Source organism: Manis javanica, chromosome 12 (genome assembly GCF_040802235.1).
Source record: "Manis javanica isolate MJ-LG chromosome 12, MJ_LKY, whole genome shotgun sequence".
NCBI classification, from domain to species: Eukaryota; Metazoa; Chordata; class Mammalia; order Pholidota; family Manidae; genus Manis; species Manis javanica.
Window position 1 is genome coordinate 27,068,171 of NC_133167.1, and position 25,719 is coordinate 27,093,889.

The 25,719-nt window shown below is 41.3% G+C and overlaps 1 protein-coding gene across 15 annotated transcripts in view; it reads right to left on the minus strand.

Moving 5' to 3' along the window:
* Nucleotides 1-1,004: 1,004 nt before the first annotated feature.
* Nucleotides 1,005-25,719, minus strand: part of LOC140844978 (FAST kinase domain-containing protein 2, mitochondrial-like) — a 29,594-nt gene continuing 4,879 nt past the window's right edge. For 6 of the 15 annotated variants that reach the window (XM_073218251.1, XM_073218249.1, XM_073218244.1 and 3 more), the window contains 5 exons: nucleotides 25,383-25,506; nucleotides 24,981-25,120; nucleotides 23,710-23,882; nucleotides 12,482-12,613; nucleotides 1,005-12,266 (listed from right to left, as the gene is read on the minus strand). In XM_073218251.1, the coding sequence (XP_073074352.1) occupies nucleotides 12,062-12,266; nucleotides 12,482-12,613; nucleotides 23,710-23,882; nucleotides 24,981-25,120; nucleotides 25,383-25,506 (774 nt within the window). In that variant the 3' untranslated portion in view covers nucleotides 1,005-12,061. Of the gene's footprint in view, nucleotides 12,267-12,481; nucleotides 12,614-20,630; nucleotides 20,795-23,709; nucleotides 23,883-24,980; nucleotides 25,121-25,382; nucleotides 25,507-25,719 lie in introns of all 15 variants that reach the window. The other 9 variants (XR_012123585.1, XR_012123584.1, XR_012123583.1 and 6 more) reach the window with 8 other exon arrangements.

Below are 25,719 nucleotides of genomic sequence, written 5' to 3' on the forward strand. Positions count from 1 at the left end.
ATTAAGTTCTACTGCCTGCCAGTCTAAAGAGCTTCTTATAATTTAGTTAATTAGGGCCCCGGGAAAAGGGTATTTTATTTTCATGAATTCGCAGAAAATAAACACCAATCTCAGCACGTACTACTGAGTGCTGAAGTTTGACTGTTGACCTGGCTCAGGAGGTACTGGGGTTCAGCACACAAAGTCATTCATTCAAATCCTTATCAGCACCTATCAACACCTACAATATGACAGGTTCTGTACTCAGTATGGGAAATGCAGAAGGCAGAGACACAGGGTCTGCCCTCGGGGAGTGCTTGGTCTAGTGAACGGGAGAAGACTTCTGAGTAAGTTACCATAATTCAATTCAGTACATGCTGTACAAGGCGCATGCCAGAGACCCTGTGAATACCAGAGCCCAAGGCACAGTATGACACAGTGGTCATGTGAATTCATGGATTATATAGTAGAAGAGGCTGGAGATTAAATCCTGGCTCTTCCTTTGATGAGTGACATGGACAGGTTCCTTCACTTTCTGGGCTTCAGTTTTTGGCACTTTGAAATGCTGACAGTAATGTAGTCCATTCTTCCTCCCACCGTTATAGGTGGAATGACATAATGTCTGCTCCAGCACATGGCCTAGCACACAGTAAGCACCACATAAATGGAAGCTGTTAGGGAAGGCTGGTCCAGGCAAGCCTTGGGCAAAGACTTGGGCAAGAAGGGAAAGTAGGAAATAGTCTTTTCAGAAAAGACACTGGACTGAAGCAAGAAGGGATGAATGTGCATTGTGTGTTCAGGGTAAAGAGTGGTTTGCTGTGACAGAGGAGAACCAAGGCAGAAGCTAGGGATGCAAGAAGGGCCAAAAATGAAAGTGATCACCAATGTCCTGTACTCTGAGCACAAGTATGCAAAGACGTGTGTACAGGGGATTCATCACACAGCATTGTTTGTAATGGAAATGAACATGTGCATGAATGAATATACAAATACGTAAGTAAATAAACAAGCAACTAGAAACAACCTCAGTATCCAGCAGAAGATTGGTTTAATAAACTATGACATGGCCATATAATGAAACACTGTTTGGGCATTTTTTAAAATAATATACATACGTATATACTTACATGGAAAAACATTAGTAGCAGAGTGTTACATGAAAATGCCAGTTACAAAGATAGCGGCATGAGAGGAGAAACAAAGGCTTCCTCCTAAAACTGGATACAATTAGAAAATTTAATTGGCGCAACTAATCCTGAGAGAGCAACAGGAAAGAGCATGGCATCAGACTACACACACCTGGAGAAAAGAGCAGATCTCACCGAACGGGGTAACGTAACAGAGCTGTGGCTCCGCAGGACCCAAGCCCTTCCCCCACCCCAGCTCACTGGCAGGAGGAAGAGAAATGGAGCAGGGAGGGAGTGGAAGGCTTGGGATTGCTGAATACCTAGCTCCAGAGATATGTGCTGGGAGAACAAACCTACATTTCATGGTGCTTTCATGAGACTCACATGACTACCTGGTCGGAAAGTTAATACAGGCAGAGTTCCTGGGGAGACTGGGATTCTGGCCGCTTGTGGAAAGCAGGGAGCCATATCTGGCTGCTCTGGGACAAAAACTTATACCTGTGTGCCCAGCCCACTAGCTCAGGTAGTGGAGACAGACAGAGCAGCCAGGGCGGGGAACAGCTCTTTCCTCCCCCCAGGCACCAGTACCGCTCCCCTGCGACCCCCGACATTGCTTCAGGGGCTGAGCAGCTCCAAAATAGAGCTTCTGGACACTAGAGGGTGCCATATACAAACATGAAATGCCAAAGGAACCTTGTCCAGAGTAAAATTATTAATACAACTCCTGAGAAAGACTTAAATGACATGGACCTCATGACTCTTCCTGAAAGGGAATTCAAAATAAAAATCTTCAACATTCTAATGGAGGTATGGAAAGACATCCAAGAACTCATGAATGAATTTAGGTCAGAGATCCAATCACTGAATAGCATGATGGAGGGTATTAAAAGCAGGTTGGATACGGTGGAGGAGACAATAAATGAAATAGAAACTAGAGAAGAGGAATACAAAGAAGCTGAGGCACAGAGAGAAAAAAGGATCTCTAGAATGAAAGAATATTGAGAGAACTGTGTGACCAATCCAAGCGGAACAATATTCGCATCATAGGGATACCAGAAGAAGAAGAAGAGAGAGAGAAAGGGATAGAAAGTGTCTTTGAGGAGGTAATTGCCAAAAACTTCCCCAATCTGGGGAAGGACATAGTGCCTCAGGCCATGGAGATCCACAGATCTCCTAACACAAGGGAGCCAAGAAAGACAACACCAAGACACATAGTAATTAAAATGGGAAAGATCAAGGATAAGGACAGACTGCCAAAAGCACCCAGAGAGAGAAATAAGATCACATACAAAGGAAAGCCCATCAAGCTAACATCAGACTTCTCAGCAGAAACCTTACAGGACAGAAGGGAGTGGCATGATGTATTTAATGCCATGAAGCAGAAGGGCGTGGAACCAAGATTACTTTATCCAGCAAGATTATCATTTAAATTTGAAGGAGGGATTAAACAATTTCCAGATAAGCAAAAGCTGAGAGAATTTACCTCCCACAAACCATCTCTACAGTCTATTATGGAGGGACTGCTGTAAATGAAAGTGTTCCTAAGGTTGAATAGCTGTCACCAGAGGTAATAAAACCACACTGAAGAAACTAGAACAGCTAATTACGAAGCAAATGCAAAATTAAATTAACTATCCTCAAAGTCAATCAAGGGATAGACAAAAAGTACAGAATTTGATACCTAATATAGAAAGAATGAAGGAGGAAGAAAAAGGAGGAGAAATAGAAAAGAACCTTTAGATTCTGTTTGTAACAGCATACTAAGTGAGTTAAGTTAAACTCTTAGATAGTAAGGAAAGTAACCTGGAACCTTTGGTAACAACGAATCTAAAGCCTGAAATGGCAATAAGTACATACCTATCGATAATCACCCTAAATGTAAATGGACTGAATGCACCAATCAAAAGACATAGAGTCACTGAATGAATAAAAAAACAAGACCCATCTATATGCTGCTTACAAGAGACTCACCTCAAACCCAAAGACATGCACAGACTAAAACTCAAGGGATGAAAAAAGATATTTCATGCAAACAATAGGGAGAAAAAAGCAGGTGTTGCAGTACTAGTATCAGACAAAATAGACTTCAAAATGAAGTAACAAGAGATAAAGGACATTACATAATGATAAAGGGCTCAGTCCAACAAGAGGATATAACCATTATAAATATATATGCACCCAACACAGGAGCACCAGCATATGTGAAACAAATACTAACAGAACTAAAGGAGGAAATAGAATGCAATACATTCATTTTAGAAGACTTCAACACACCATTCACTCCAAAGGACAGATCCACCAGACAGAAAATAAGTAAGGACACAGAGGCACTGAACAACACAATAGAACAGATGGACCTAATAGACATCTATAGAACTCTACATCCAAAAGAAACAGGATACACATTCTTCTCAAGTGCACATGGAACATTCTCCAGAATAGACCACATACTAGGCCACAAAAAGAGCCTCAGTAAATTCAAAAAGATTGAAATCCTACCAACCTACTTTTCAGACCACAAAGGTATAAAACTAGAAATAAATTGTACAAAGAAAGCAAAAAGGCTCACAGACACATGGAGGCTTAACAACACACTCCTAAATAGTCAATGGATCAACAACCAAATTAAAATGGAGATCCAACAATATATGGAAATAAATGACAACAACAACACAAAGCCCCAACTTCTCTGGGATGCAGCGAAAGCAGTCTCAAGAGGAAAGTATATAGCAATCCAGGTATATTTAAAGAAGGAAGAACAAACCCAAATGAATAGGCTAACATCACAATTATTGAAATTGGAAAAAGAAGAACAAATGAGGCCTAAAGTCAGCAGAAGGAGGGACATAATAAAGATCAGAGAAGAAATAAATAAAATTGAGAACAATAAAACAATAGCAAAAATCAATGAAACCAAGAGCTGGTTCTTTGAGAAAATAAACAAAATAGATAAGCATCTAGCCAGACTTATTAAGAGAAAAAGAGAATCAACACACATCAACAGAATCAGAAACGAGAAAGGAAACATCACAACGGACCCAACAGAAACACAAGGCATTATTAGAGACTACTATGAAAACCTATATGCTAACAAGCTGGAAAACCTGTAAGAAATGGACAACTTCCTAGAAAAATACAACCTTCTAAGACTGACCAAGGAAGAAACACAAAATCTAAACAAACCAATTACCAGCAAAGAAATTGAAGCAGTAATCAAAAAACTACCAAGAAAAAAACCCCTGGGCCAGATGGATTTATCTCAGAATTTTATCAGACATACAGAGAAGATATAATTCCCATTCTCCCTAAAGTTTTCCAAAAAATAGAAGAGGAGGGAATACTCCCAAACTCATTCTATGAAGCCAACATCACCCTAATACCAAAACCAGGCAAAGATCCCACCAAAAAAGAAAATTACAGACCAATATCCCTGATGAACGTAGATGCAAAAATACTCAACAAAATATTAGCAAACCAAATTCAAAAATACATTAAAAGGATCATACACTGTGACCAAGTGGGATTCATCCCAGCGATGAAAGGATGGTACAACATCCAAAAATCCATCAGCATAATCCACCACATCAACAAAAAGAAGGACAAAAACCACGTGAACATCTCCATAGATGCTGAAAAAGCATTCGACAAAATTCAACATCCATTCTTGACAAAAACTCTCAACAATTGGGTATAGAGGGCAGGTACCTCAACATAATAAAGGCCATATATGATAAACCCACAGCCAACATCATACTGAACAGCAAGAAGCTGAAAACTTTTCCTCTGAGATCGGGAACAAAACAGGGATGCCCACTCTCCCCACTGTTTTTCAACATAGTGCTGGAGGCCCTAGCCACGGCAATTAGACAAACAAAGAAATACAAGGAATCCAAATTGGTAAAGAAGAAGTCAAACTGTCACTATTTGCAGATGACATGATATTGTACATAAAAAACCCTAAAGACTCTACTCCAAAACTACTAGGACTGATACCGGAATACAGCAAAGTTGCAGGATACAAAATTAACACACAGAAATCTGTGACTTTCCTATACACTACCAGTGAACTAATAGAAAGAGAAATCAGGAAAACAATTCCATTCACAATAGCATCAAAAAGAATAAAATACTTAGGACTAAACCTTACCAAGGAAGTGAAAGACCTATACCCTGAAAACTATAAGAAACTCTTAAGAGAAATTAAAGAGGACACTAACAAATGGAAATTCATCCCATGCTCTTGGCTAGGAAGAATTAATATCGTCAAAATGGCCATCCTGCCCAAAGCAATATACAGATTTGATGCAATCCCTATCAAATTATCAACAACATTCTTCAATGAACTAGAACGAATAGTTCAAAAATTCATATGGAAACAGCAAAGACCCCGAATAGCCAAAGCAATCCTGAGAAGGAAGAATAAAGCTGGGGGAATCTTGTTCCCCAACTTCAAGCTCTACTACAAAGACACAGTAATCAAGACAGTTTGGTACTGGCACAAGAACAGAGCCACAGACCAGTGGAACAGAATAGAGACACCAGATATTAACCCAAACATTTATGGCCAATTAATATATGATAAAGGAGCCATGGACATACAATGGGGAAATGACAGTCTCTTCAACAGATGGTGCTGGCAAAACTGGACAGCTACATGTAAGAGGATGAAACTGGATCACTGTCTAACCCCATACACAAAAGTAAATTCGAAATGGATCAAAGACCTGAATGTAAGTCATGACACCATAAAACTCTCAGAAAAAAGCATAGCCAAAAATCTCTTGGACATAAACATGAGTGACTTCTACATGAACATATCTCCCCAGGCAAGGGAAACAAAAGCAAAAATGAACAAGTGGGACTATATCAATAGAACAAAAAGGTATCCTACAGTATGGGAGAATATATTCATAAATGGCAGATCCGATAAAGGGTTGACATCCAAAATATATTAAGAGCTCATGCACCTCAACAAACAAAAAGCAAATAATCCAATTAAAAAATGGGCAGAGGAGCTGAACAGACACTTCTCCAAAGAAGAAATTCAGATAGCCAACAGACACATGAAAAGATGCTCCACATCGCTTGTCATCAGAGGAATGCAAATTAAAACCACAATGAGATATCACCTCACACCAGTAAGGATCGCCACCATCCAAAAGACAAACAACAAATGTTGGCGAGGTTGCAGAGAAAGGGGAACCCTCCTACACTGCTGGTGGGAATGCAAACTAGTTCAACCATTGTGGAAAGCAGTATGGAGGTTCCTCAAAAAGCTCAAAATAGAAATACCATGTGACCCAGGAATTCCACTTCCAGGAATTTACCCTAAGAATGCAGCACTCCAGTTTGAAAAAGGCAGGTGCACCCCTATGTTTATCACAGCACTATTTACAACAGCCAAGAAATGGAAGCAACCTAAATGTCCATCAGTAGATGAATGGATAAAGAAGATGTGGTACATATACACAATGGAATATTACTCATCCATAAGAAAAAAACAGATCCTACCATTTGCAACAACATGGATGGATCTAGAGGGTATTATTCTCAGTGAAATAAGCCAGGCAGAGAAAGACAAGTATAAAATGATTTCACTCATCTGTGGAATATAAGAACAAAGAAAAACTGAAGGAACAAAACAGCAGCAGAATCACAGAACACAAAATGGACTAACAGGTACCAAAGGGAAAGGGACTTGGGAGGATGGGTGGGAAAGGAGGGATAAGGGCAGGGAAAAAGAAAGGGGGCCTTAAGATTAGCGTGTATAATGTTGGGGGGTCATGGGGAGGGATGTGCAGCACAGAGAAGACAAGTAGTGAATCTACAGCATCTTACTATGCTGATGGACAGTGACTGTAATGGGGTTTGTGCGGGGGGGGACTTGGTGAAGGGGGGAGTCTAGTAACCATAATGTTCTTCATGTAATTGTAGATTAATGATAATAAAGTGAATTAAAAAAAAAGAAAATGCCAGTTACATGATCTGTGGCTTCTTGCTGCACTGATAGACAGTGACTTCATTGGGTTATGGGTGGGGACTTGATAATATGGGTAATGTAGTAACCACATTGTTTTTTCATGTGAAACCTTCATAAGAGTGTATATCAATCATACCTTAATATAAAATTTTTAAAAAAAGAAAATGCCAGTTACAAAAGGATAGGTTGAAATTATCCCAAATCTGTAAATTCATAAGTAACAGTACAGAGGAATTTTTACCAAACTGTTTAGAGCAGTTACCTACCTTTAGGGAATGGTGTGGTGGGTGAGTGTGGGTAATGTTTCACTTCCTACTCTACCTACTTCTTCAGTGTTTGAATTCTTTACAACAAGAGGTTTTATTTTTTGGTATTTTTTTATAAGAATTTATGTTAAATAATGGCCTGAAGGAGTTGAATATGATAAAAAATGAAAAGAGGCTCTTGGGAGGTCATTGTTTACCCATTCCAACTTGAGGGAAAATATGTTCCTAGCCTGGGGCAAATTACCTTTGAAGCTGAAATCAGTCAAAGGGGGAAGTTAAGTGGGAGAAACCCTATTTATTGCATATAAGCCCTTGTCCACGTTTGCTCGCCCATGTCTCTTGCTACCCGGCTGCAGAAAAAGGGACCCCACCCAACCTCACTGGTCCAGATAGGCCCTCGCTCACCCTTGTAATCACCTATTGACATGGAGATGGACTACTTCTGTCCACCTCTTGGAAACACCTATTACTATAGAGATGCATGAAGGCCAGATGAGAGATTCTGCAAATAGTGCAATTTTACCCACACCCATAAAAAGGCAGGTTAAGCCGCAGAGTGGTGGCCCAGAGGAAATTTGCAAAGGAGTAGGGTGAAAAGTGGGGCCAACACAAGGCTATTCTTTGCCTGTATGTCAGGTGGAGGAGAAGGAGCCAGAAAAGAAAGACATTGAGGGTACTGCAGAAGCCCCAAAGGGAAGGGAAAAGGGATAAATAAGATCAGTATAGTGGAAGGGATACATTTGTGGAGGAGGGAAGGCAAGATGGAGGGGGGAGGGGAACAGTGGCTGACAATCCTGTTACGGGAAAATGGTTGATGGCCTCAGACCTCTCAGTAAGCTGCACAGGAGGGGTTTCCCGATGCAGGTGAGGTGGAATGGGGCAGTGAGCTCAGGTTGGCGGCTGGGGGACCTGGTTTCTGATGGTACCCAGGCAAGATGAGAGGTAGCACCCTCTTCCTCACCCATAGCCAAGGTGCTTCCATCTGGCGGACCAGGCAGCCCCTCCCCCCCCATTCCTGGACTCCCCACTCCAGGTTTCCAGGCTGCCTTGCACCAAGCCACCTTTGGCTCTGTCCAGTCACAGCACTTTGTTTTCTATAGCGTTCCTGGGGATGTGAAGCCGAGGAAGGGCAAAGGGTGGGTGGCCTGTGGCTATAGCTACTAACAATGCTGCTTCCGGGTGTTTTTGTCCCTGGTGGAATACTTTTTTTTGTTCAGGGAGGAGGAATGGTGGAAGCTTTCTGGAGGATACTAGAAGGGCCAAAAGGCTCCCAGAGCTCAAGCCCTTCCTCACACCCTGGTCAGCTGGAGGTTATCAGAACATGTGCTCTGACTTTTCTGTCTGAAACTATAGGCAGTACTCACTCATACTGGTGATTTCATTATTGCTGAAATCATCCTCAGCAAATGGTACTTGGAACGTGGAAGGAGAGAAGGAGGAAAACGAGAAGGAGAAAAGAAATGGGAATAGGGAAGGAGAAGGTGCATCTCCAAATGTTAGAAGGAGGTGAAGAGGGCAAGGGGATAAAGCAGAATGTGTGCCCTGCAGGAAATCGGGAAGATTTAGGACACTGGGTGAAGAATTTTAGTCATTTTCTTCGGGGCACTGAGACGCGCTGGGAGCCTGAGGTTTCCAGGAGGGACACATCCTCTTTCTCTCACGCTCAGAGGCTGGCTCCAGAGAATGAATGCCATGCACACAGTACCTACTCCACTCTAGCCAAATGGCTAAGGAGACCTGTGTTCAGGAACAGCATCCACCCCTGCTCAGGGGAGTGGGACAGGAGAGCCTGCTGGGCTATGCTGAGTCAAGGTCTATGTCTGATGAAGTCCAGTCAAGAGGAGATCAGCTGACAGTCACCTAGCACCCAAAGACAGCAATACTGAATGTCCTCTGCTGCTTCGAGAATCAGAAGGTTCTGGGCCAGCTGCAACAAGAAGAAAAGAGCCTGAAGGCATGATAGCTAAGACTACCAGAGCTGGAAGGGATCTTAAAGATCATCCAGAGAGAATTCATCACTTCCTCCTTTCTTTCTGGAGTACTTTCTGCAAATAGCATGCTGTATTATAACTTATTGTCATGCATCTATTAAAAAAAACTATCCACTGTTGCATTGCCAAAGCATGGCATCCAGCTTCGGGTAGCGCAGTGAATGTTTCTGAGTGGGGCTTTTTTGCACTTACTCTTACCTCCTCATTTTACCAATGTGAAAAAAATGAATCCCCAAAACTGGAAAAAGATTCCAAGCTATTAACTTGCTCAGCCTAATGACGTGCTGGCTGAAGGTTTTACTCCACCCCATAATGTTCAGGCCAAAACATGAAATGCTCTCCATGGTACACAGAGAGATGGAGAGAAATGAATTCCAACTCACAGCGTGTCCTGTCCTGTGCAGGGGCAGCCTGGCAGCTACATCTTGGAAACAGCCTTGTAAACAAACGGGATTTACAAGAGTATCTGGCTCAAGAGGCCAAGTCCCCAGAAGAAGTTCCAACCCTCAGGGAGAGTGTATGAGCTCTTGTCTTTCCCTTGGCAGTAAGTGGCCCCATCTCCTCCTCAAGGGGAGAGAGTGGACCTTTGAATCTTCTCAGGCAGATGCAGAAAGCACCTTTAGTAGATTCAAGTGTCTGGGTGAGTGGCTGAGTTGTGTACCAGGGAGCACAAAGGGTCAGTCTTTGGATTAACCCTTTGTGTAACAGCCTTTGGATTTTGCTTGGACAAAATAGAGGTGAATTCCTTCTGGAGCAATATCTGCTGAAGTGTGTTCTCAGAACCCTGATCCCACATATGTTCTTGGAAAGAAAAACATGGCTCTGTGACCAAGAAGGAAGGATAAGTGCTGCATTCTAAACCTGCTCTCAGGGAGCCACTATATACATTTATACATATTAGTACATCATATATATACATATTCATATAATACACATATATACATATACAGTATACATATTAACACGTTAAGACACTGACAAATCCTGCAGTGAGGAATCAGTTTGAACTTTGTTCAACCCAGTATTACACAAAATTATGTCACCAAGGAACACTTTTTCCATGTCCTGCTTAGGACTATGGCTCTTGGACATTTTTGTTCACTTTCAAATTCTGGAATTTGTGGCAGCACTTGAAATCAATAACATAGGCAATGTGCATAGGCAGGTCTAGTGGGTAACAAGGTCTCTCCATAGGACAGTCAGAAATGCATGGCTCACTCAGTGTTGCTCAGTCGAGCTGAAGGTTGACTTAAACTTGTCGCTACCCTGATCCTGCTTTCTTATAAACTCTCAAAACCAAGTTGCACCTATTCCAGGAAAGTCTTCCTTGAAATGCCTTGACATCACATCATACCTCTTTGCAGCCAGTTGGCCCCACTCTGCAGGACATCACACCACTCACTTAGCTCAGAGTTCTCCCCAACAGTATGGTGTGCAACTGAAGCAAAAATAAATTTTACACACAATGAAGAAGCTTGGCAGCACATCTGTAAATGATTTAAACCACACAGGATGAGAGCATGGGCCCTGGAACTGGTATTCCAAGAAGTAAACTAGGAGGACTGTTGAGAAGAGGCATTAATACAAGGTTATCCTGGGGCTGGCCCTTGCTCCTCAAGATGCATGGAGGCCTAAGGAAGGGAGTGGTGCAGGGCTGCTGACCCCCGGAAGCCAACGTCCGAAGTCCTCTGAAGCATAGAAACAGAAAGTTTCATGCAAATCTCATTTTCCTCTTTCCAATTATTTAAACAACAAATTTCATTGAAAGGGTTTCAGTACTTATTTAATTACATGCCTATGATTTGTTTGTTTTTATAAGCAACCTACCAGAGAAACAGAACCCTTATTTAATCTTCGTAAAGGAAATGATGATTTGTGAAAGGGCATCGGATGAGAAGAGACCCGTGCATTCTCTTCCTGGCTCTGCACACTAGATGAGCAAGTAATTTCACCCCTCTGGGGCTCAGTTTTCTTAGCAATAAAAAGATGGGTTGGATTTGGAAACTTCCAGAATCCTTTCAATGCTGATATTCTGATATCTAAAAAGTGTAAGAAATAGTTCTAAAATTAATACATGAAAGTAAATGAAGGATTGTGAACAAAATAATTATCTGATGATTACCTGTTTACCATTAACATTTATTGGAAAACAATATTCCAGGCATTGTTCTAAATTCCTTGCATGTTATTATCCATTTAGTCTCACAGCATCTCTCTAAGCTAGATGTTATTAGCACCTTGTTTTACAGATACTAAGAAATTAATCTCTTGGAGAGAGTAAGTAGCTTGGCTGGGGAAACATTGGTAGTAAGTAGGAAGGCTGGGATTTGAATCCAGCAGCCTGACTCTAGGTCTACTGTGCTACTGATTTTTCAAAATATCAGGCTTGAAAGTGTAGTAACAGATGCTGGTGTATGTGTCTTTTTATCATATGAAATGTGTGTGAAATTTAAATCTAGGAAAGAAATCACAAATATTTCAAGGGGGGAAGATTTCTAAGAGGACCTGATGAGATAACAAAACTAAATTGTCCAGCCAGAATTCCAACGGGAATCTCTTTCCCACATGCCCCAGCAGCCTGACACACTGGGACTAAGTTGGTAGGGTGCCGCGGGAAGGTTCAGAGCTGGGTTCAGGAAGAAGTGAGGTAAACTGCAGGGTTAGCCACAGTGGGGGGAAGCTGGCAAGTATCCAAGAGAAGGTGGTGACAATGGAAACTTAGAACGTTTCCATTTCTGAGTTACTTGGAAATCGAGAGGTCATCCCATTAAACCTCCTACCCAAAGCAGGCATTCCCTTCACAACACCCCGGTGGGTGTTGATCCAGCCTTCCCTGAGCACTTGCAGAGATAGCATGCCCGCTCTGCTTACCAGACAGTCTTTTCTCTTGCTGGACATCCAAAGATACAAGAAAGCTCTGTTCCTGTTAATGAGATAAAATGGGCCTTATGGAGATTTCTACCACGGGCTCTGGCTCTGCATCCACGGGACCCAGAAATGACATCTGACATCCTTTCCTATGATAAGCTTCAGAAATCAGGAGACCCACTGAGTCTTCTACCACAAGCCCAAGAGACTTGTTCCTATGGACAGCCCTCATGGGAAGGGCTTGTCCTGTCACTGTCTCAGTTACCGTACCTCTGCATAATCAGCTTAGCCAAGGCCCACAGCTGACCAGCCTCGGTGTCCTTCGGCAGACCTCGCCCAGGGCCTGCCACATGGTAGCAGGCACAATATAGTTGATCATTTGAATGGAACTGAACAAAGAAACTACAAGAAAAAAATGGCAAAAAAGTGAGCATCAGGGCACTTGACAGCAGCCCTTAGACAGCATCTAGTTCCATCCCTAGTTTGTGAGCCTCTTTCCAGATGCCCCCCGAGAGGAGTCATTTTCCCCAAATGCTGCCATTGAGGTGCGGGGATCCTAATCCTTACCTGAGACTTGAAAGGGGCGTTTTGGAGGTCAGCATTATGACCCCAGACCCTAGCTAGAGTCTGGCCCACAGTAGCTACCAGATAAACACTAAACCAATGAATGAGCCATAGTACCTTATTGTGCACCTACTATGTGCCAGGTTCTTAAGTGTATTACACATACTGCTTAATTCAAACCTTACAACTCTATGATTAAAATAATAACATACCCATTTTACAGATTAGGAAACTGAGAATCCAAGAGGCTAGGAAAAGTGACTTAACCAGTATGTAGAAAAGCCCTATTTCAAACCCAGACTTGCATATATCTAAATCCCACACTGTCTCCTAAAGGAAAAAAGGAAAGACAAACAGACAAGTGGGCAGATAGAAAGACAAAGAGAAGGGGGAAAGAACATTAAAACAGCTTTCTGAACTGAGAAAGCACAGGGACCAGTGTGAGAGCAGGGCCCTCCCAGACCAGTTATGTCCAGGTATTCTACACCGGAAGTCAGTGGTGGAAAATTCCAAATTTCCAGTGTCCCATTTGGTATGCAGAGACAGTCTGAGTTGGGGTTTTCATAGCTCCAAAGTTCAGGACATATTCACAGGCACTTGAAAACATGTTTCTCTTTCTCTAACTGCAGGTTGGCAGGCTCAGCTTTGCCCCCATCAAAGTCAACAGACCTGGCCACAAACCCAAGGCCAGCCCAGCCTCCAAGGTCCACCAAGTTGCACCCTGACCCCTTGGCATCCCCTCCTCTACCCAAGACATTTCTTTCAGGCCCCGCCAGCTTCCACTATGTCCTTGGAACACCAGCAAGGACACCAGTTTGGCTTTTGCCCCAGTTCAGGCCACAAGAGTTTTAGAGGGCATGTGTCCTGGGCCTTGCTCTATGTTTAACACCTGCCCTAAGAGAAATCATAGCTGGATCCCCTCTCCCAGCTGTGCCTACACTGAGGGTGTGCTGAGTCACTAGGCCAGTCTCCATGTCAGGAGACAGGTCGTCCCCAGCTCATTGCCTTCAATGCAGCCAGAGAGATTTATGTATAAAGCAAACCAAACCCCATCACTTTCCTGTTCTTCTGCTGTAAACTTTCCACTGTGTTTAAAATATGAACTGAACTCCCACCTGCCCCCAGCCCCTCCTCAGGCCCCCCAGCTCCTGCACCTGTGCCACCACACATCTTGAAGACATCCTGGTCGCTCTGCACAGACAAGGCCTCTCCTGTTGCTCCAGGGAACCACCCCTCCTTCCCCTGGAAGCCCCATGCCCTTAAGGCATCCATCCCTGAACTCTAGGCCAAGTTATGCCCCTTGTTAGAAGCCCTCAAAGCCTCTCTATGCCTTCACTGCTCACCTTTAATTATTTGTTTAAAGGCGATCTCCCCTATAGAGTCAAAGCTCCATGAAGCTATGGACTCCATCTGTTGTGGTCACCGCTCTGGGGCCACAAGGTTGGGGAAGCGGCACTGGGGGGTGTGAGGCGTTGGAGTGCAGCCCTGTGCCCTAGTTGGCCACAGGCCTCAGGCAGCTCCCTCTGCATCTCTAGGCCTCAGTTTCACTCACTAAAATGAGGCAAATAGGCTGGGTAACCTGCGAGGCCTCTCGCCATTCTAATGTTCTAGGTTCAACAACTTGAGAACATTTACAGTGTAATACTAGCCTGAAGCAAAATCATTTCAGAGCAACATCAGCACGAAGGAAGACCCTGGGAATGTTCCCTCCTGTGGTTTGGGCTCTGTTTACAAAACAAACCCAAGAAATCATAAATCCTTCCAAGTGGAGCTGCCTGGGTTGAAGCAACAAGACAAAAATACCTTTGGGCACAGCTCCTCCGGGCCCCGCCCTGCGGAGGAGGAGTCGGGCAGCCAGCACTGTGCCCTCTGAACAGACAGTTTTCCTTCCACACTGGACCCCTGTCATGCTGGAGACTTTCCTCCTGCCCTTCAGACCCCTGACCCCTCCCGGCGCTGTCTGTGCTCTGCTGCCCTACAAAGAGGAAATGGCCTGTGAAGACACAGGCTGGGTTCTAGGTCGGTTCCCTCTGGCATGTGTGTGACCCTCCGTGAAGTTCCCCTTTGTTCTGATCCAACTCTTGGCTCTGTCAAGTAGGGGTTATAACACCTGCCCTAATGACCTTGAAAAAACACAAATATTTTGAAAAATGTAAAGGGCTGTGCAAATGCAGGGCTTACTTTCAGCCATTGTTTCTGACTTGTATGCAGACTAAAATGTGGCCACCTGGAGTCTCTGCATGTCAGCTCTAATGGGAATGGAAGGCTTGGTCCCCAGGTCAAAGAATCTCAGGCATCCAAGCAGCAGGTGGCTGAATTACCTAGACTGGCTCAGCTTGACCTAGAGGTAGGTCTAGTGCAACCCTTCCATAGTGTCCCTGAGTCGGGGTGGGGGGCTTTAGCTCTAAGCCAGGGGGCTTTAGCTCTAAGCGAGGCCTTGTCCCATCTTGCTGGATGCAAGAACACCTGAATCCCTGATTCTGGCGGCTTTGAAGTGGTGACATAGCTGAGACGTTCAGAGCATGCACTTTAATGCTTTGGTTGAGTTTCTCTCTGCCCCTTTCAGCTCACTGTGCTTCTGCTTCCTCTTCCAGGACATGGGGAGAGTTGACTGACCTCGATATTAGAAGTGATGATGCATGTAAAGTATTCAGCTTTGTGAACTTGTCACATGTTAGGCATTCAAAAAGTAATGTTATTGTTATGACTGTTGTCATTTTTATTCTAGGACAATAAGTCGTCCTCTTCGCCATATCCCCACCCCTCATACACACACACATACACGCACACACTCACACTCACACTCACACTCGCCCTGGTCAGTTTCAGATCCCCTGAGTGCTCTTTCCACTTCCTGCCTTGTCTAGCCTTGCCTTGTCCTTCCTGTTTTCCTCTAACAACTCCGTGAGACAAATATTTCTAAATTTAATTTATAATTCACCTCATTTTATTCAATATTGCTCAGGACATACCTCTGTAAATCAAAGTTTTAGACAAACAAGTCTCTTGATCAATGAGTGTACCAAATTCAAGTGCCATTATGGAGACATCGGGCGATGTGGCACAGGGAACAAGCTTCTGTGCTGGTCGGGGTCAAGAAGCTTAGAACTGGCTCAGCCACTGGTAATGACTGCCAAGGGTTTTAACATGCCTGAAATCTTAGTTCTCCTTTCTGTAAAACTGTGAAACATCTATGTTTTTGTTTGTTTTCAGAAGCCTGTTCTTCTAGCTAGACAAAACCCTGTTCCTCTAAGAAATCTTTTGCAGAAGCCCAGTGTATAAAATAGTTAACAGCGTAACAGCTCTGGATCTAGGAGGCAGTCAGTTTCTTGCCTAATGGTGTCCCCCCGACTGCACAGGCCTTGCCCCTTCCTCTCCTCTTCAGGGCAGCCTAGAAGCCCTGCACACACCTGTGAGGCTTCACAGAGTCCTGCTCATGTAACTCTCTGCGCCTCAGTTTCCTCTGCTGCTGAATGGAGAAAACTAATCCTCCCCCACAAGGCTGGTTGTAAGAGCTCAATGAGTTCACACAGATAAAGCCCTTAGCACAGTGCGGGGACTAACGTGCCCAATAACTGTTAAGTATAACTAGTATGACTGCTGCCACTGGCTTGTTAAGGTGTCTGTCAACCAGAAATCTTAGGAATGTATGATCAGTCAGATGCATCATGAAAATGTGCCCCTGTATAGACATTGTAAGTTACCCCCAACCACTCACCATCCCACCTCCTCTGTGTTTATGGACACAGGAGGAGATGTGGTATTATTTCACAAGATGGGTAAAATCTGTGGGTATTGAAAGAACTTTTGTAAAACAATATTTCAGTATTTCTTTCACTCCTTGATTCATTTGACAAATATTTACAGAGCTACCATTATGGGTGCCGGGGTGTTGCTAGGAATAAAAATAGATGAGACAACAAAATAGAAATACCATTTGACCCAGGAATTCTACTCCTAGGAATTTACCCTAAGAATGCAGCAGCCCAATTTGAAAAAGACAGATGCAGCCCTATGTTTGTCGCAGCACTATTTACAATAGCCAAGAAATGGAAGCAACCTAAGTGTCCATCAGAAGATGAATGGATAAAGAAGATTTGGTACATATACACAATGGAATATTATTCAGCCATAAGAAGAAAACAAATCCTACCATTTGCAACAACATGGAGCTAGAGGGTATTATGCTCAGTGAAATAAGCCAGGTGGAGAAAGACAAATACCAAACGATTTCACTCATATGTGGAGTATAAGAACAAAGGAAAAACTGAAGGAACAAAACAGCAGCAGAATCACAGAATCCAAGAATGGACTAACAGGTACCAAAGGGAAAGGGACTAGGGAGGATGGGTGGGAATGGAGGGATAAGGTGGGGGGAAAGAAAGGGGGCCTTACGATTAGCATGTATAATGTGTGTGAGGGGCATGGGGAGGGCTGTGCAACACAGAGAAGACAAGTAGTGATTCTACAGCATCTTACTACACTGATGGACAGTGACTGTGATGGGGTTTGTGGGGGGGACTTGGTGAAGGGGGGAGTCTAGTAAACATAATACTCCTCATGTAATTGTAGATTAATGATACAAAAAAACAAATGTTCATAGCTGTAAAAGTTCACTTAATTTGGCTTCAAATGTGACATCTAAGGATTAGGAAGTACAAATACCTTTGTTCAAGGCATAAAGAGAACATTTAGTTTTTGTATAAGTGTACAAAATATAAGTAAGAGGAACAATAATGATGTCTCTTACTCCTGCCTTCCATATGGAAGACCTGTCATTAAAGAAGGCTCCATAGAAAGACTGAAATTCTACCAATCAACTTTTCAGACCACAAATGTATAAAACTAGAAATTAATTGTACAAATCAAGTAAAAAGGCTCACAAACACATTGAGGTTTAACAACATGCTCCTAAATAATCAATGGGTCAATGACCAAATTAAAATAGGGATCAAGCAATATATGGAAACAAAAGACAACAACAACACAAAGCCCCAACTTCTGTGGGACGCAGCGAAAACAGCCTTAAGAGGAAAGTATATAGCAATCCATGCATATTTAAAGAAGGAAGAACAATCCCAAATGAATAGTCTAATGTCACAATTATCGAAATTGGAAAAAGAAGAACAAATGAGGCCTAAAGTCAGCAGAAGGAGGGACATAATAAAGATCAGAGAAGAAATAAATAAAATTGAGAAGAATAAAACAATAGAAAAAAAATCAATGAAACCGAGAGCTGGTTCCTTGAGAAAATAAACAAAATAGATAAGCCTCTAGCCAGACTTATTAAGAGAAAAAGAGAATCTACACACATCAACAGAATCAGAAATGAGAAAGGAAAAATCACAATGGACTCCACAAAATGGGCATAGAGGGCAAGTACCTCAACATAATAAAGGCCATATATGATAAACCCACAGCTAACATCATACTGAATAGAGAGAGGCTGAAAGCTTTTCCTCTGAGATCAGGAACAAAACAGGGATGCCCGCTCTCTCCACTGTTATTCAACATAGTACTAGAGGTTCTAGCCACAGCAATTAGACAAAACAAAGAAATACAAGGAATCCAGACTGGTAAAGAAGAAGTCAAACTGTCACTATTTGCAGATGACATGATATTGTACATAAAAAACCCTAAAGACTCCACTCCAAAACTACTAGAACTACTATCGGAATTCAGCAAAGTTGCAGGATACAAAATTAACACACAGAAATCTGTGGCTTTCCTATACACTAACAATTAACTAATAGAAAGAGAAATCAGGAAAACAATTCCATTCACAATAGCATCAAAAAGAATAAAATACCTAGGAATAAACTTAACCAAGGAAGTGAAAGACCTATACCCTGAAAACTATAAGAAACTCTTAAGAGAAATTAAAGAGGACACTAACAAATGGAAACTCATCCCATGCTCCTGGCTAGGAAGAATTAGTATCATCAAAATGGCCATCCTGCCCAAAGCAATATACAGATTTGATACAATCCCTATCAAATTACCAACAACATTCTTCAACGAACTAGAATGAATAGTTCAAAAATTCATATGGAAACAGCAAAGACCCTGAATAGCCACAGCAATCCTGAGAAGGAAGAATAAAGCTGGGGGAATCTTGCTCCCCAACTTCAAGCTCTATTACAAAGCCACAGTAATCAAGACAGTTTGGTACTGGCACAAGAACAGAGCCACAGAACAGTGGACCAGAATAGAGACACCAGATATTAACCCAAACATTTATGGTCAATTAATATATGATAAAGGAGCCATGGACATACAATGGGGAAATGACAGTCTCTTCAACAGATGGTGCTGGCAAAACTGGACAGCTACATGTAAGAGAATGAAACTGGATCACTGTCTAACCCCATACACAAAAGTAAATTCGAAATGGATCAAAGACCTGAATGTAAGTCATGACACCATAAAACTCTTAGAAAAAAACATAGGCAAAAATCTCTTGGACATAAACATGAGTGACTTCTTCATGAACATATCTCCCTGGGAAAGGGAACCAAAGCAAAATTGAACAAGTGGGACTATATCAAGCTGAAAAGCTTCTGTACAGCAAAGGACACCATCAATAGAACAAAAAGGTATCCTACAGTATGGGAGAATATATTCATAAATGGCAGATCCGATAAAGGGTTGACATCCAACATATATTAAGAGCTCATGCACCTCAACAAACAAAAAGCAAATAATACAATTAAAAAATGGGCAGAGGAGCTGTACAGACACTTCTCCAAAGAAGAAATTCATATGGCCAACAGACCCATGAAAAGATGCTCCACATCGCTAGTCATCAGAGAAATGCAAATTAAAACCACAATGAGATACCACCTCACATCAGTTAGGATCGCCACCATCCAAAATACAAACAACAAATGTTGGCGAGGTTGTGGAGAAAGGGGAATCCTACTACACTGCTGGTGGGAATGAAAACTAGTTCAGCCACTATGGAAAGCAGTATAGAGGTTCCTCAAAAAGCTCAAAATAGAAATACCATTTGATTCAGGAATTCCACTTATAGGAATTCACCCTAAGAATGCAGTTTCCCAGTCTCAAAAAGACATATGCACCCCTATGTTTATCACAGCACTATTTACAGTAGCCAAGAAATGGAAGCAACCTAAGTGTCCATCAGTCGATGAATGGATAAAGAAGATGTGGTACAGATACACAATGGAATATTATTCAGCCATAAGAAGAAAACAAATCCTACCATTTGCAACAACATGGATGGAGCTAGAGGGTATTATGTTCGTGAAATAAGCCAGGCAGAGAAAGACAAGTATCAAATGATTTCACTCATATGTGGAGTATAAGAACAAAGAAAAACTGAAGGAACAAAACAGCAGCAGAATCACAGAACCCAAGAATGGACTAACAGTTACCAAAGGGAAAGGGACTGGGGAGGATGGGTGGGAAAGGAGGGATAAGGGGGGGAAAAAGAAAGGGGGCATTACGATTAGCATGTATAGTTGGGGGGGGGCACGGGGAGGGCTGTGCAACACAGAAGACAAGTAGTGATTCTACAGCATCTTACTATGCTGATGGACAGTGACTGTAATGGGGTTTGTGTGGGGGACTTGGTGAAGGGGGGAGCCTAGTAAACGTAATGTTCTTCATGTAACTGTAGATTAATGATAACAAAATAAAAAAAAAAAATAAGGCTCCATAGGTTTGCAGGTTTAAGCACTGACCTTTGACTCCACCATTCTCAGTCCTTCCTTAGTAGTGTCTGCTCTGTTCATTCTAACTATCACTGCTCCAACTAAGACACCATTCAGAATCACAGGTAGTAGTTCATGGTACTGCCCGTTTCAGTCACCATTGTGCACTGACACCCTACCTGACAGCAGCAGCTCATTGATGACGTCCTTCTGGAGCAGCTGATTAATAAGGACCAGGGGAAAATGGTTCATCATACAAAATGAACACACAGCATTCAATAGGTTTTCAGAAGAGACATGGTAAAGATAAGTAGTCACAGCACTAGCCATAACTTCTAGAAACCTGCAGGGGAACAAAGAAAGGTCAGCTTCCAAACATGAACAGAAGACAAAGTCATGGTAGAGCTAGCGAGATGCCATACAACCAGTAGTTTAAGGAGTTCAAAGGAGGAAGAAAAGTAGGCTTGCAGTAGGTGTGCACACGTCTTTCAGGTGCAGTGTCCTTCTCATAACAGATACACATACTGAGTAAGTGGTAGTACCTCAGTCTTCTCTCATCCCCTCCTCCTGCTGTACCTCATGCTTCAGCAACACCCAGTAGATGCCATTCCCTGCACCTGCTCTGCTGTTTCTTTCCTGCCTCGCTTGAATATAAAGTCCTTCTACTCAGAATGTTCTTTCCTGCTTATCTGCCCACAGTTAACTCCCATCTATCCATCTTTAAGTCTGCTAAGGTACCATTCCTCACAGCAGCACTGTTTGGCATCCACTCTGACCCTCCACTTCTCCTGGCAAGCATCCTGACAATTCCCTCCTCTCCTGCCATATATCCTGTATAAAACTCATCACTCCAATTTTTGTGCTACACTGTATTGCCAGTTTATGTGTCTACCTTACCCATTACACAGAATCTTCTGGCAAAAAGGATGGTTATCTTTTTCATCTTTGTCCTAAGTACCTGACTGCTTGGTACATGTTTTCTGACTAAATAAACAAACTTAGATGAGGAAGACATGATGAGTACAATGTTAGTGGAAAAGGATGTGTCAAGAATGAGCTCAAAACTCACATTGTATATATTAAATATGCATAGCTTTTTAACATGTTGTTATACCTCAATAAAGTGGTTTGAAAAAGAATGAGCTGACTTTCAGAATTTCTCAACGTAAGACACTTGTGGATCTACAGTGGCCACATGCAACCCAAAGGAGTCCCAGAGGTCGGAGGCACACTAATGACTAGGCTGCAAGTCTGGGATTATCTTTAGGTGGTAAATTCAGAACAAGAAAAGAAGAAATCAAAGGACTGAAATGACAAGAAGGACAGGGAACACAAACTGCTTTTTCTATAATCCTCAGAATACCAAATTCAGACAACTACACATTCATGAGCATTCAGGAAACTGACTGATTAATCTTGAGTGATCAGCCAGCCACACTCTCACTGCCCTAATTTCTTTACGGGCAAAATGCTGAAGTGGGAGAGTAAGGGTTAGATCAGGGTTTCTCAGTCTCAGCACTACTGACATGTTGGGCCAGGCAGTTCTTTGCCGGGGAGCTGTCCTGTGCACCAGAAGACGTTTGGGGCCTTTACCTGCTAGGGGACAAGAGAACTCTCCTCTCTTCCCCTTCCCCTGCCATGAACACTAATGCCTCCAGCTATTACCAAATGCCCCCTCGGAGGGAAAATCACCCCCAGTTGAGAACCATGGGATACATGAAAGCATGTCAGACAGAAGTACAATATTCATGATTCCCCTTCTGTATGATTCTGCTCCTCGTGTGTTTTATTCAATTTCTCAACCTTTGTTACTGGTTACGGTTCTTTGTTATACCCCCTCTATTTCAAATATAACAATTTTATTGGACCAAGTTATCTCTTAGGATGCCTATAGCTGAAAAACTCTCTAACCAACCAATCCTAATCCCATGGAATTTGTGGAGCTGTTTCTGGAATATTAGTTACCACCCAGCTTGACATTATTTGTCAAGAAACTATAGGAGGTACATAGGAGCCTCAAAAGAAAACCAAGCCAAGGGAAGAGGGATTCAGTTCATCCTGTTTTTTACAATGCCTATTCTGTGCGAGGCCCTGGACTAAATTCAGAGTAACAGGAAGCTGGGTGTAATTCTAGAGGACTTTCCAAATGAGAAGCAGAGACAGGCTCACTGACAAATAATTAGAGCTCCACCAGAGACGTGTATAAGACACGACAAGCACAGGGGCTCTGAGAGCGACGAGGCAGGGCAGTAGGTGCCGAGTCTTCCAGTACAGTGGAGAGCACAGTGGGCAGCTGCTTCCTAGCAGGGCCAGCATCACTTTTTTGATTACCTGCCTGAGAGGGATGGGCATTTGACCCAAACTCAGTCAACCAGATTTTCTCTTTAGGAAATCTGAATTTTGAGAGAAAACCACAAGGACAGAAAGCAATTGGAGTCAAGCCACATAATGGCAAAGAGATGGTCTGTGAATCTTACTACTGAGACTCTCAGAACTGCCCCAGTTTATTTTTCCAAGGCCTCTGTGACCCACACTCTAAATTTTTTTTTAACCTGTGTACCAGCCGTTTTAAGAACCTGACATAGGTTAACTCATTTAATCCTTATAGCTCACTGCAATTAAAAACAACCCTTATTTTTTAATCCCCATTTTAACAGATGAAGAAACTGAGGCACAGATAAGTAACTTGCCAACAGTGAATGGCAGAGCTGGGATACAAACCTAAACAAGATGTCTCCAGTCTGTGGTTTTAACCACTCTTGTAAAAAATGACATTTTATTTGTGTTTCTGGTTTTTGATGAACCCTAACTGATCTTGAGAGGAAGAAAAGATATTCTGGGTAGAAAGCAGAGGTATTAAAACCTAGTGTAACTGAGGAATTGCTGTATTTAATAGTAGAAGTGCATGGCTGTAGTTAAAATGGAAAGAATAGAAAGCAGTAGTTTGGGGCCAAATGAATAGTTAGGGTCAAAACTGAACTATGAACTCAGGAGCTAAGAGAATAAGCTGGGAGAGTTTGAAATGAGGACTCCTATGCTAAATTAACACATACATCATAAAAAACAAAGAAACAAGCAAGAGAAAGGATAGCAAGAATAAAATAAGATAAAATTGTTGAACTTCATGAATCAGGAGTACTGTTTTATTTCTAGCCATGGATATGTTCACTTGTAATAATTCACTGAGCTTATAATGATTTATAATCATTTCTGTAAGAATGTTATTTGGCAATAAAAAGTTAAAAAGAAAGTACATACTCTCGGGCCTGGCATTCATAGAAGTGATTGAGAGAAGAATACACATGAAGAATAGGAACAATGTTTTTGATGTTTAGGCAGTCAGGTTCATCTATTACTTTCTTTTTAAGTAAGTCCATCAAACCGGTATGTCGAAAGCCAAGGTTTGCAAATAAAATGAGGAGAGAAATAACCTTTAAAAAAAGAGTGAATTGAGGGAAAACTTTTTAGTAACTACAATATGCGAGTAACAATATCTTTAGATCTCAAAAAATTTAAACAGCAGTAAAATTGTCCTGATTGAGAGACTACCCTAAAAACAAAATTAACTTTTCCCCACAAAATCCGTTCCAGTAATTCTTGAATAGGTAGAATAAGCAACCTCTTTTTATTAGCTGAGAACCAGAGCAAACAATGGTTTCTACATTTCCATTTCATTTAAAGATAAATCCTTTCTTATGTGCTTTTCATATAATAGATTTGAACACTCCTTTAAATACACCTTTTCTAAAGTTTGCAAAATGACCAACTCAATTTTGAACTGCTCCACTTCCTCCATTCTAATACATAAGAGATAACTCAAAAATTTCTATATTCAGTACTAATTGCTATAAATGGGAACAGAAATAATATGATTAAAATAAAATTTCCAGTTCACCTCTTGGAATTTCTCACAATTAGCACTTTTTTTTCCAAAATCAATTTCCATAGCAAACTCAATATTCACCTTCTCCTCTAAAGTATACCAAACCTCATGATCTTACATGGTTACCACTGCTTTACTATGAAAACAAGTTTTTACCAACTGCTTCATTTAAATGTTTACATTACTAATATTTCCCCCAAATTTAAAGGCTCTTACTAAGGACACAAGTTAATATCCATAAATAGAAAACAGACAGGATCACTGAAGTAATGACATTTTATTCTTCAAAAACCTGTCACATCAACCATTTTTTATTACTCTAAATCTAACAAAGAAAAAGTAGAAAGACAAAAATGATCCTAATTATACAAAATACCATCCAACCTTTTGAAAAACAAATACAAGGGCAAACTTTAGATAACAAAATTTTTATTTCAGATAGAAAGATGGAGCAAAATATTGAATAGAATATTAACAGGTAACTCCAGATAGAAATGTGAAGAAGCTAGCCGTTCAAGTCAATTTACCATTAGAATATTTTGGTCATAACTGCCATAACCTTGATAGAGAAATAATTAGAATGCTAAACAAAGTAATATGCTTCTTGAAAGTTTAAAGGTTTATTCTAAACTCTCAACATACTTACATGTTTCAACTTCCAGATGTCAAAAGTTGTAGCCACATAATCTGCTATTCCCTTGAAAAGATACAAATTATAGTATCGGAGTTCTTTGCAAGACTGCAGTATGTTGATCAATACTTTTAAAGGACACCCATAGATGTTATCTTTAAAAATGAGTTAAATAAACAAAAATTACTAGTTTTGAAAACTAGATCCAAGATTCTCTATATTAAATACTTTTGTTTCTTTGTAAAAAAAAAAAAAGTACTGTATTTTTTAAAAAATAAAAATCTACAGGCAAATATAACATTTAGATCTAACCATATCATCAGATATTTTTCATGTAACAGCAAAGTTTCTAAAATAAAGCAAATGTAGTCCAAAACAGGTGAGATGCTAAAAATCATGAAAGAAAAATCCTCTTACCTATGACCATCTTACTGCATTCATTCAGAAGTAAAATAGAACGGTGATTCATGGCAGCTAGTACCTCAAACATGTGCTGACTATTCAATGTAGAAAATTTGCCTAAGTCCCTCAAGGCTTTCATCTAAAAAAAAACAAACTTAAATTTATCATTTGTAGCAAAATATGTTAAACTTTTATTTTGAAATGAAAAGTATAAAGTTGAACACAATGACTCAAATATATAAACTATAAAGTAATATGTAGATTAAGTTATTTAAATATATGGACATTAAATACACAAATAAATATAAATCTACTTCTCTTATTTTACTTTAGCAAAGTTTAACCCCAAAGC